Consider the following 12,894-nt stretch of genomic DNA (forward strand, 5'->3'; position numbering starts at 1 on the left):
GAACAGGGAAGGAGGGAAGAGAAGAAAAAGAGAAGGATGGAAGGAAGGGGGAAAGGAGGGAGAAGAGGGAAAGGAAGAATAAAGGAAAGGGCAGAAAGAAGGGAAGGAGGTAGTAGGAACAGAAAGATGGAGGGAAGAAGGGAAGTGAGGCGGAGAGTGAGGACAGAGGCTGGAGAGCGAGGACAGAGGCTGCAGAGCGAGGACAGAGGCTGCAGAGCGAGGACGGAGGCTGCAGAGCGCCGTGGCCGGCTGGGTCTCACCTGAGCCACCACATGTAGCGGTGCTCGTAGGGGAAGAAGCTGTGAGGGTCGTCGCAGCAGTAGCGGTGGTCCTGGAAGCCGCAGCAGTAGACAGCGGCCGCCTCGCCGCCTGGTCCCGGGCAGCTGAAGCCGCTCACCAGCTCCTTGGCGGCGTTCAGGTAGCTGCTACACGAGCCGCTCATTGCGCGCGGTTCAGCGGGGACCCGGCTGGGGCCAGACTAACGGGAGGACTCTGCGGGCGGATGAACGCCCCCAGTGGGCAGCCAGCCGCGAGGCGGGTGCGCCCAGGGAGGAACCTGCCGGGTCCCCTCGGACTGAGCCTCGGCGCGGCCTGCGGCTGGGGGTGGGCGCTCTGATGGGCCCTCCTGCAGGGGGAGGGGGGGGGGCTTTGCGAGTCTGACCTCTGGAACCCCAGCTCAGGGTCTTGGGCCTCAGGGCGCCGGGCTGTTTCTGGCTCAGGGCTTCTTTTTTCCAGATCAGGTACCTCTGATTCTCCAGTCCCTGGGTCCTGTCCTCCAACCTCTGGGCTCCAAGCTTAGGAGATCCCCGGGCTCCGCGCGCGTAGAGCTCAAGGAAGATGTGGGAGGGAAGGCTGACCCAGTGAGAGCGGCTGCCTACCGGGGGGACTGGTTTGGAAAGGAAAAGGAAGAAGGAAAATGGGAGGGAGGAGAGAGAGAGAGAGGGAGGGAACTGAGATGACCTGGGGACAATGGGCGAGGAATGGGAAAAGGGAATAAAAGCAGTGAATGTTAGAGCTGGCAGACCCGAGAGGCCCTCTAGCGTAATCCTTCATTATACAGGAAAAGAAACTGAGGCCCAGAGAGAAGGGGCAAGGGGAAAGGGACAAGAAGTGGGGCGAAAACCCTGGCGGTCTGGCTCCCAGGCTAGCATTCTTTTCCCTGAAAAGGTACAAATGAGTGAATGGGTGGGGGAGGAGTAGAAGACATAGAAAATTGAGAAAAGGAAGAGGCCAAAGGAAAGGGGGGGGGGGGGGGGGGGGGCTGGGGAGGGAATTCTATTCAACTACCATTCATTAAGAGCCTGCTATAGTAAATTCAAGGCCCTGTGTCAGGTACTGGGATTGAAAAAATGAAGTAGACCCTTTCCAGTCTCCTTCCCCCCTCTCCCCTCCCCCTCATCCCTGTCGGCAGCAACCAGTCTAAGAGTCTAACAGTTAGAAAGACATGTATACACCCAGGCAAGATGGCAGGCTTGGGGACAGCAAAGCAACCTGAGAGGTTCATGGGATCTACAGCTGGGAGGAACCATAGAGAGAATCTTCTCCATTTCGGAGAGGAGGAAACTGAGGCAGCATAGAGAGAAGGGATTTGGCAAGGACCACAAGCCGGAACATAGCAGAGCAAGGGTGAGAGAGAGGGTGAGAAGCCAACTCTTCTGATTCTTCACTTGGGGCCCTTTCTTCAGGACCCACATTCCCTGGGGACAGAAGACAGCAGGGAGGGAGGAATGATACGGGCTCCAATGGTCTCATCTGGCTCCTTTCCCAAATTTGACTCTGGTGCCAATGAAGAGGCTCCATCTTTTGGTCTCCCACCCATCTTCCTCTCCTGCTTACCTTCTACCCCATTGCATCAAATGACTCTGATTATTTTTTTTTTCCTTCTGGAATTTTTATTCTTATTTTTTTTAAATCGGCTCTGTTCTGAGATGCAGAACCTCCTGTTCTTCTATGGGAAGTATCTACCTTTGAAAGCCTGCTGGAACTCCCTTGAAAATCAGAATGGATTCAAGTGCCTGGCTCAGGGTTTCTACTGTGTAAGAGAATCATAAAAGGTCAGAGCCAGAAGGGACCTTGGTAACAAATAGTGATAGTCCGGAGGACCCTAAGAATGGAAAATGTCAGGACAGGGATCTGAGAATGTGGAATGGCAGAGCTGAAAGGGGTCTAAGAGCACAGACAATCAGAGCTGGGAGGATGGGAGAGATTATCTAATCTACTCTAACCTCATTTTAGAAATGAAGAAGAGAGGGCAAGGGGGTAATACGGATAAAGAAGGTGAGGAGAGAAAAGGGGAAGGAAGTAAGAGGGGAGAGGAAGAGGAGGCAGTGCAAGATCTGGAAGAAGATACAACTTTCTTCATTCAATCAAGGACATTTTTTTCTTTCTTTTTTGGAGGGAAGAGGATTGAGGTTGTGACTTGCCCAAGGTCATACAGCTAGTAAGTGTCTGTGGCCAGATCTGAACTCAGGTCCTTCTGACTCCAGGGCTGGTGCTCTATTCACTGTGCCACCTAGTTGCCCCAAGGACATTTCTTAAACACTTTCTGTACCAGGTCCTATGCTCAGCACTGGAAAGGCTACAGAGAAGATACTATTTCTTCCCTCAAAGAGCTTATGGTAAAGGGCAGGGGATGGGGAGGTAAGACATAAGTCAGATGAGCCAATATTTCATATACTGGTTAGTTGTGCACTGAATGTGTCAGACAGGCAACATGAGATGATGAAAAAAGCATTGGACCTGGAGTCAAGGCTCCAATTCAAAGACTATCTTGCTACTTGTGTAATGTTTGGGAGAGTGACAAGCTTTTTAGTGCCTCAGGTTTCACATCTGTCAGATGGGGGGGGGGGTTGGACTAAATGACAAGATCCCCCCAAAATGGAATAGGCTGCCTCAATAGGTAATGAGTCTCCATGTATTGGAAGGATGCAAGCACAGGATGGATAATTTATTTGTTGGGGAATAATCAGTATCAACAAGCATGTATCAAATGTTTAACAGGTCATTGGATTAAACAAAAAAGGCAAAAGCCTAAAGCAGTCCCTGCCTTTGGGGAGGTTACATTCTAATGGGGAAGAAAACATGTATATAAATTGATACACCCAAGGTATGTATAGAGTAGATACAAAGTAACAGTAAAAGAACTAGCTGATGGAGTTCCATTGGAAGGCCTCTTGAAGAAGGTGGGGTTGGAAGCCACAAGGTTGGTTGATGGAAGTCACAGGTTCTCAAAGATGAAGGTGAGGAAGGAGGGCATTCCAGGCATGAAGAACAGCCAGTGCAAAGGCACAAAGATGGGAGGTGGGATGTCTCATGTGAGAACAGCAACTGTGCCAGTATAGCTGAATCCTAGATTGCATGGAGGGGAGTAGGGAGAGAGAGAGACAGAGAGAGAAAGAGACAGAGAGAGAGGGAGAGAGAGAGACAGAGACAGACAGACAGAGAGACAGACAGAGAGACAGAGACAGACAGACAGAGAGAGAGAGAGAGAGAGAGAGAGAGAGAGAGAGAGAGAGAGAGAGAGACAGTGAGAGACATACAGAGGTTCTAAGAGGTGAAGGTGAGGAGAGAGGGCATTCCAGGCAGGAGAACAGCCAGTGCAAAGGCACAAAGATGGGAGGTGGGATGTCTCATGTGAGAACAGCAACTACGTCAGTATAGCTGAATCCTAGATTGCATGGAGGGGAGTAAAGTATAAGAAGGCTGGAAAGGCAAGAAGGGGCTAGGGTGTGAAGTTTTAAATGCTAAACACAGGAGTTTATATTTTATCCTAGAGAAATAGGGAATGACTAAGATTTATTGATCAAGGAGGTGACATGGTCAAATCTGTGCAGGGTCGGTAGGATCAAATGCCTCAGAGAGGTCAAGAAGGAGGAGAATTGAGAAAAGACCATTAGATTTGGCAATGAAGAAACAATCAACAGCCTGGAGTTGTCTCGACTGAATGATGGTGTCAGAGGAAATCAGAGGAAAGTAAAGCTCTGAGGACAGATGGCTTTTTCAATGAGTTTAGCTGAGAAGGGGAGAAGGGATGTAGGATGATAGCTGGAGAGGATGGGAGGCTCCAAGGAGGCTTTTTTAAAGGCTGTAGGATAGGTGATCATGTTTGTAGGCATCAGGGAGGGAGCCAGGAGAGACACAGAGAGGGAGAGACAGACAGACACACACACACACAGAAAGAGACAGAGGGAGAAAAAGAGAGGGAGACAGAGACAGACAGAGAGACAGGGACACACAGAGGTTCTAAAAGGTGAAGATGAGGAGGGAGGGCATTCCAGGCATGGAGAACAGTCAGTGCAAAGGCACAGCGATGGGAGATGGGATGTGTCTTGTATGAGAACAGCAAGTAGGCCAGTACAGCTGAATCCTAGATTGCATGGAGGGGAATAAGAACAGAGAGAGACAAAGAGAAGGGGAGAGAAAGGGAGAGGGAGGAGAGACAGAGAGGGGGGGGGAGAGAGGAAATGGGGGCTGTCTTCTGGATAAAATGGGAAGAGATGGAACCAAGGCTACGTGTAGAGTGATTGGCTTTGGCAAGGAGAAGGGTCAATTCTTCATCAAAGACTGGAAGGAAGGTGGAAATAATGGAAGAAGATGTCAGAGGCATGTGAAATGAGGAGAAAGGGAGAAAAGGGAGCTCATGGCGAATAATCTCAGTTTTTTTAAAGGGAAGTATAAGATCAGGTGAGGGAAGGGAGAGCTATGGGACGGTTTGGAACAGCCACTGTGAAGTGAGCGTTCTAGAGAATCAATCAGTATGAAATAAAAGGGCCTGACTGAGATTGGCCAGCATACTTTGTACTGGACCCAGTCATCATGATTTCCTTACTTCCTCTAGCTCTGTTCAGCAGGACATAAGTAAGAATGAAGGAGGCTTTTGGTGAAGATAATCCAGGTTTGGGACTTGACAAGGTTTGGCAAACCAGCTCACCAAAGGGTCAAGGTCTTTAGGGAGGGAGGACAGTGTAGCCAGAGCATGGGTGAGGGCTAGGGAAGATGCTGAGGCATAGAGAGATATGGAACGATCAGAGAGTATTAACAAATGAAGACGTTTGGAGGTTCTTAAACGTGGAATGGGATCCTTATAGGTGATGGCAAGTTCAGGGGAACAACCATCCCCATGTAGAGTGGAGGAGTATGAGTTGATTGAATAACTTAGGAAGTAGGATACTTGATGGAACATCACTAAGTATTTTACAGTTTCCCTAGTATGAAGGGGTGACGAGGGAGACTGTGAGCTAGGCATTGAGAAGGAGGAAGGATGTCCTGGGACTCAAGAGAGGAAAGCAGTTGGCACAGTGGATAGGGCACTGGACCTAGAGTCAGGAAGATTTGAGTTCAAATCCAGCCTCAGACACTTACTAACTGGGTGACCCTGGGCAAGTCACTTAACCTTTTGTCTGCCTTAGTTTCCTCAATTGTGAAATGGGGATAATAATAGTACTTATCTCCCAAAGATGAAATGAGATATCCATGTGTTCTTAGCACAATGTCTGAGACACAGTAGGTGCCCTTCCGTCCCCAGTAGATGACAGCTACACGGATCTGGGTTGGGTGATACATTTGGATGGTGTGAACCTCAAAGGAGAAGAAATTACTGAGTGAGGTAGGAGAGTGAGAATCTGCAAGTAGCAATGCTGCTCCTGAAGTATTCTGACTCCCCCTTGGGAACCAGTGAGTCAAGGGAAAGGAGAAGTACAACAAGTGCTGAAAAGAATGGCCACTGTTATGTAATTCAGTCCAAAGGGAGCCAGGTCTCAGTGAGTGCCAGAAGATGGAAGGACTTGGAGAGGAGCAGGTACAAATGACGGAAGTTTCGCATTTGTGGAACAGGAGTTCCAGAGGGCACAGTGGAAGGGGGCAGACAGATCTGCAGTAGGACATTATACATGAGGGAGGTGGGTAGAGCTGAGACAAATGGGAATGAGGGAGGGGTCATCTGGGATGAATATTTGTTCTTCAGTAGTTGGGATTCCGTATCATTGCCTTCTGAGTCCAAACCAATGAATTAATGAATCAACATTGATTAAGCACCAGTGATGTGCTGAGTACTATGCTCGGAAACAAGGATACAAAAAAAAAAGGTGAAGTAGTCATTGCCCTCAGGAAGCTTACATTCTACAAAGAGATATTCTATTAAGGGGCAGAGGAAGAAGTAGTGGGGGTTGGTGGTGGACTTCCTATTGAGATCTGAGGCAGCTATTTGTCAACTTGACATTAAGAGCAAGAAATCTACTGTCGTCTTGGGACATGAATCCAGAAACTGATGATGAGACTCCCAAGACTTATAAAAGTCTTGTGATAAAGGAGGAAATCAGATAAAGAGACTTTAGTTCTTTAACGTGGAAGTGGAACCATCATGGGTAATGGCAAATCCAAGTGTCTGGCCATCCTTAAGGTAGTTTGGAGGAATATGTCATGGGAACGGAATAGACTGAGGAACTGGAAAACTGGGTAATTTAAAGGAATGTCAATATGCTTATCAAAGTCCCCAAGAAATGGAAGGAATTAAAGTAGAGAAGACCAGGAGCCAGTCCCAACTCTTGATTACTCCCACCATCTGCCTCCTTCTTTCCTATTTAGGTGCTGCTGAACAGGGCAGGAGGAAGTAAGGAAACCACGCTGACTGTGTCCAGTACAAATTTATGCTGGCTATTCCCTTAAATTTTTTTTTTTTTTGCTTTTTGGAGGGGGGAAGGGAGGGCAGTTGGGGTTAAGTGACTTGCCCAAGGTCACACGTCCAGATTTGAACTCAGATCCTCCTGACTCCACCACCTAGCTGCCCCTATTCTCTTAATTTTCAATTCCAAATTCTCTTCCTTCCTTTCTCCACCTCTCCCCTACCTACTGAGAAGGCATATGAAGTTACGAAAACATATTTCCACATTAGCCATGTCAAGAAAAAAATGAAAGTAAGAGAAATAAAGAAAAAATATGTTTCAATCTATATTCAGAGTCCAACAGTTTTCTATCTGGAGGTATGTGGCATTTTTCATCATGAGTCTTTTGAAGTTGTTGTGACTCATTGCATCGATCAAGAGTTGCTAAGTCTTTTACCATTCATTATCATTACAATGTTGCTGTTAGCACGTAGATTATTCTGGTTCTCCTCACTTCACTTTTGATCAGTTCATATAAGACTTCAGGGTTTTCTGAAACCATGTCCTTCATCATTTCCTACAGTACAATATATACTGGTTAATCTAAAAATTTACTCCAATACTTACTCCAATAAGACAAAAACCTTTTTATTCCTCCCTGATTGATCACATCCTACATTACACGGTGGTTGTTCTAAACCTTCTTTTCTCTCTTTAATCCTCCCATAACACTCTCTTCCCCTCTTCTCTCATTTGAGAACTTTGTTTCATGCCCCACTCCTCCCTTTCTTCTCATCTCACATCTCTTTGACATTTTCCACTTCATTCCAATCTCTGATAAAGAGATGACCCTTCTCCTTGTCAAGGTCAACCACTCTACGTATATCTTGATCTCATTTCCTTCTGTATTTTCCAGCAGATTGCTCCCCGCCCCCATCATGCCCCAATCTAATGACTATGATCTGTTTTTGCTGCTTCACATGGGCACCTAGGAAACATTGCCAAACATGAAATTTAAGGCAATAAACTGAAGACCTTATGTACAAAGGTGTACTTTTGGGTTTTTGTTTTTTTTGTTTGTTTTATTTCTGTTGATCACAGACATGGGCTTTATGAGAGAGGCAGATTTGGGAAGGGAATGGCTGATTCAGGAGATGATATCTGATTACAGGATTTAGATTTTGGTATTGTGGCTTAAAACACAAGGAAGTTGGGCTCCAAGGTAAAGCTGGTAAAAATATACTCACCCAGAGTCATACAAATCTAATCAAAAGGGTTTTTAAATTGAAAAGGAAGGGGAAGGGAGAAAATAGCCTGTAATAGCCCACCAGTCTAGAAGAAAAATAGCATTAGAAACACCCAGAAAAACACCAGAGAGAAAATACAAGAAAGGAACTAATAATGCCACCCACGTTCTCAGACATCTGATGCAGTTACTCCAAGTCTAGACCACAGTCTAGATGAACCCAAGAGCCTTCAGCTTAAAGGCTAATTTGACCACATAAGTGTCAAGACTGCGTTGGATTTGGAGTCAGAGGACCTGGATTCAAATCCTGATTCTGCTACTTACTACCCATGGGACATTAAGTAGTCACTCAATCAGGGCCTCAGTCTTCTCATCTGTAAAATTAGGGCATTGGACTAGGGCATGACATTCCAGATCTATGATTCTTTTTTTTTTTAAAGCAATCAGGGTTAAGTAACTTGCTCAAGTTTACACGGCCAGTTATTTCTGGGTGTGGTACTAAGTATCAGAGCCCAGATTCGATCCCAGGTCATACCAACTCTGGGACCGATGCTCTTACTCACTGTGCTACCTGGCTGCCCCAGATCTATGATTCTTGATCCTATGGAATATATGATTGGAATATTCTTCTGGGTGGTCATACATTATTTAAAAAGAATAGATTAGTATGGTATAGTAAAAAGAGTCCAGGCTGTAGATTCGAGGACCTGAGTTCACATCTCATTTCTGAGGTTTGCTACCTGTGTGACCTTCACGTCCCTGGACCTCATTCCTAAAATGTTTCCTCATCTAAAAATTGGAGGGTTGGGCTAGATGGTCTCTGAGGTCATTCTAGCTCTAGAACCCTATGGTACAGATAAGTGGAGGGGGACAGAGTGGTATTGTCTGTTTAGAAAATACATTCAGGGACAGCTAGGTGGTGCAGTGAATAGAGGATTGGCCCTGTAGTTAAGAGGACCTGACTTCAAATCCTGCCTCAGACACTTAACACTCACTAGCCATGTGACCTTGGGCAAGTCACTTAACCCCAATTGCCCAGCCTTCCCCCTCCAAAAAGAAAAAAAAATGCATTCATATGAAGCAATCCAGGAACATGGTGAGAGGGAGGGGAAGCATTGTGGAAAGCATCTGAATAAAGGCTATTCAAGGTTTTAAAAAAAAAGAAATAATATTATCAGAGTATAAGAACAGTTGCATTCACAATTAGGACATGTATCCATTCATCAAGGATTTTTTTAAGGACCATTATTTGCCAAGAACTATACTAGGCACAAGGCAGAGTGGCATGATACAATAGTAATGGAGAACTTCAATGGTATAGACATCTTTTGGTGATTCCTTTGGGCCCAAAAGAGGCCAGAACATGAATTTCATTCTTTCATGGGCAAAGGAACATTTAGGGCAACTGCTATGCCACCTAGAGAACACTAGGTGGCAAAATGACTAAGAGCCTTGGTCCTGGAGTCAAGAACTGAGTTCAGATGTGGCCTCAGACATTGTGTGACCCTGGATGTCACTTTGACTGCCTTGGTTTCCTCAGCTGTAAAATGGGGATAATAATAGCACCTACCTCCTAGGGTGGCTGTAAGGATCAAATGAGATATTTGTAAATATTCCCAGTGTTCAGCAGGCATTAATAAAGTAAATAAATTAAATGTGGTAGCATTAATAAATGTTTGTTTCCTCCCTTCCCATTCTGAATCAGATTTGTTAAATATGATATACTGAGCAGAGATGAATGCCTCAGTCTTGGAATTTGTGACAATGAAGAGAAAAGCCAAATTTTCAAAATCTGATGTGTCTTTGAGATTTGGGGAAAGCACATTTCAAGACTTAGAGAAAGGGCAGGTTGAAATCCATAGTCTAAAATTCTTCCAAAGAAGTCACTCCAGGAAAGAGAGGAAACCCTCAAGAATGAATTCTGAAGACAAAAAGAGAAATAATTCTTGTGATGAGTCAAAAGAGACCAGTACAAGTGTATAAGGACCTCTCTGACCAATTTAGATTTTTTAAAAAGACACATACAGAAGGTAGAAGCCAATGGCAAGTAATAAGGTATGAATAAAAGAGTATGGCATGGTCCTATAAGATTTTCACTTAACCTTTTCCTGCTTCAAGTTCCTCATCTGTAAAATGGGGATAATAATAATGCCTACTTCTCAGGGTTTCTGTGAGGTTAAAAGGAAATGCTATTTTCAAGTCCTTTTCAAACCTTAAAGCACTATATAAATGTGAGTTATAATTATCATCATCATGAGTGCTAAAACCTCAGAATGAATGAGACTGGTGAAGAATGCTAAGGAACATAAGACTTCAAAAAATGGGAATATAGGAGTATGGCATAATGGACATGGAGTCTTAATGTCCAAGAAGACCTTGATTGAAATTCCTCCTCATGTACTTACTAGCACTGTGACCCTGGACAAATCATGACCTTTCTGGGTCTATAAAATACAGGGGCTGGAGTTTTTGACCTCCAAAGTCTCTGCCATTTCTTTTTTTTAAAATTTGTTAGTTTACTTTGAGTTTACAAGATTCAGTTCCCCAGTTCTTTGAGTTTCAAATTTTCTCCCCATCTCTTCCCCGCCCCCGCCCCCCATATCAGCACACAATTAAGTATAGGATCTGCAAATAGTTTCACATAAAACATTAGTCAGTTTATAAAGGATTGTATTGATGGAATGAACAATGGGAAAGAGGAAACAAAACCAAACAAGGAAAAGAAAGAGAGCAGGTAGTTTGCTTCAATCTGCATTCAAACTCTGTTCTTTCTAGTTCCTTCTCTAAATGTGGACATCTCTCTCCATCATGAGTCTTTTGGAGTTTACTTATAGCCCTGCATTACTGAGAAGAGTCCGGTCTATCAAAGTTGGTCATCACACATACGTTGTGTCTGTAATTTTATACAAATTTCTCCTGGTTCTACTCTTCTCACTCAGCATCAGTTCGTATAAGCCTCTCCAGGTAAACATGAAGTCCATCTGCTCCTCATTTCTTATAGCACAATAGTATTCCATAACATGCATATACCACAACTTGTTCAGCCATTCCCCAATTGATGGGCACCCCCTTAATTTCCACTTCTTTGATACCACAAAAAGAGCTGCTATAAATATTTTTGTACATACGGGTCTTCCTCTTACTTCTCTGATCTCTTTGGGATATAACCCTAGAAGTGGTATTGCTGGGTCAAAAGGTATGAAATTACTTATTGCCCTCTGGGCATAGTTCCAGATTGCTCTCCAAAATGGTTGGATCCCTGCCATTTCTAAATCTATGATTTTATGAATAAAGAGAAGTATCAAAGAAGGGATGGGAGTGTTGGTTGGTGTAGATGTGATGAAGGGAAGGCAGATTTGCTCAGCTCTTACTGTTATCAGTGATAACTGAAAGATAATGAAGAATGAAGGAAGTATTGCGTTGGAGAAGGGTAAATATCCTAATTGTCCAAAAAAGGGGAAAAGGATGGAATCTGCAAGCTAGAAACTGGTGAGCTGGGTCAGTTTTGAAAAAGAGGTTAGTACTTTTAAAAGGAAGAAAAGATCTCAAAGAAACAGCTTTGCTTCATCAAGAACTAGTCACATCAGACTACACATTTTCTTTTTTTTTGACAGGGTTACTGAACAGATGAGGAGAATGCTGTGGATATGCCTTACCCAGATTTTTACCAGATCATTTGATAAAGAATCTCATGATTTTTTTTTACTACAATAAGACAAAAATCTTTTTATTCCTCCCTAATTGATCACATCCTACATTACACAGTGGTTGTTCTAAACCTTCTTTTCTCTCTTTAATCCTCCCGTAACACTCTCTTCCCCTCTTCTCTCATTTGAGACCTTTGTTTCATGCCCCACTCCTCCCTTTCTTCTCATCTCACATCTACTTATTGTAGTGCTTGGAAAGCACCTGGAAAAGGTGGATATATATGGGCTAGATTAGAGCACAGGATTGGAAGAATAGTTGTTAATAGTCTGATGTCAACTTGGCAGGAAGTCTATAATGGAGTACTTCATGGATCTGTGATGTTTAACATTTTTATCAGTGCCTTGATTAAAGGAATAGAAGGCATGCAAATCCAACTTTCAAATGGCACAAAACTGAGAAAGATTGATAGCCAGTTGGTAGAGTCAGGATCCAAAAAGATCTTGACGGGCTAGAACATTGGGCTAAATCTAATAAGATGAAATTTAATAGAAATAAAGTCTTACACTTGAATTCAAGAAACTGATTTCACCAGAACAAATCAAGGGAAGTATGTTTGATAGCAGTTTGTCTAAAAAAGGGCTGAGTTTTTAGTGGTAAATTGATTGAGAAATAGGATATATTGACCAAAAAAGGGTGATGGGGGCTTGGGTTGCATGAAGAGAGCCATAGACTCTATAAATAAGGAAGTGATGGTTCTCTGCCCCCCCCCACCACACTAAGAGCATTGGGTTGTGCTCTGTGAGCTACATTTTAGGAAGTACATTGACAATCTGGAGACTGTCCAGAGGAAGACAGCCAAGATGGTGAGAAGCTTTGAGATCCTGCCATGAGAATCATTGATGGAACTAGGAATCTTTAACCTGAGAAGAGAAAATTTAGTGGGAGACATGAAAACTATCTTCAGGTATTTGAAGGAGTGTCTTGGGAAAGAGGGATTAGCCTTTTATTATTTTTTTTTTTGGTCCCAGAGGAACAGTGGGTAGAAGCTGCAAATTTCAGGTGGGTAAATTTAGACTGAAAGTCAGGAAAAAATTTGATAAGAATTACAATTTCCCCAAAGTGGAATGGGCTGCCTGGAGAGGTGTTGAGTGTCTCTTTCACTAAAGGTCTTCAGTGAAAAGCTAGATGACCACTTGCAGAGGGGATCCTTGTTCAAGTACAAGTTGGATTTAATGGCTTTTGAGATCCCTTTTAACTCAGAGATTCTGGATTCCAGAGATCTGGTTTTAAATCTCACCTCTGCCCCCTTTACTAGATCTATGAACATAGTTATGTTCTTTCATCATGTTCCACTCTCAGCTTCCTTATCTTTAATATGCAGATAATAATGCCTCTAGCACC

At 44.0% G+C, this 12,894-nt stretch overlaps 2 protein-coding genes across 2 annotated transcripts in view; both read right to left on the reverse strand.

Moving 5' to 3' along the window:
• LOC138165192 (protein shisa-like-2A) overlaps positions 1–442 on the reverse strand; it is a 22,508-nt gene extending 22,066 nt beyond the window's left edge. The window contains exon 1 of the mRNA XM_069093319.1: positions 261–442. Coding sequence (XP_068949420.1) covers positions 261–442 — 182 coding nt within the window. The remainder of the gene's footprint in view (positions 1–260) is intronic.
• LOC138165341 (sterol carrier protein 2) overlaps positions 1–12,894 on the reverse strand; it is a 464,797-nt gene that overhangs the window by 358,389 nt on the left and 93,514 nt on the right. The window lies entirely within an intron of this gene.

The sequence above is a fragment of the Petaurus breviceps genome, unplaced genomic scaffold (genome assembly GCF_028583685.1).
Source record: "Petaurus breviceps papuanus isolate PSGF00001 unplaced genomic scaffold, PetGlider_PUasm1.0 208, whole genome shotgun sequence".
In the NCBI taxonomy this organism is placed as follows: Eukaryota; Metazoa; Chordata; class Mammalia; order Diprotodontia; family Petauridae; genus Petaurus; species Petaurus breviceps.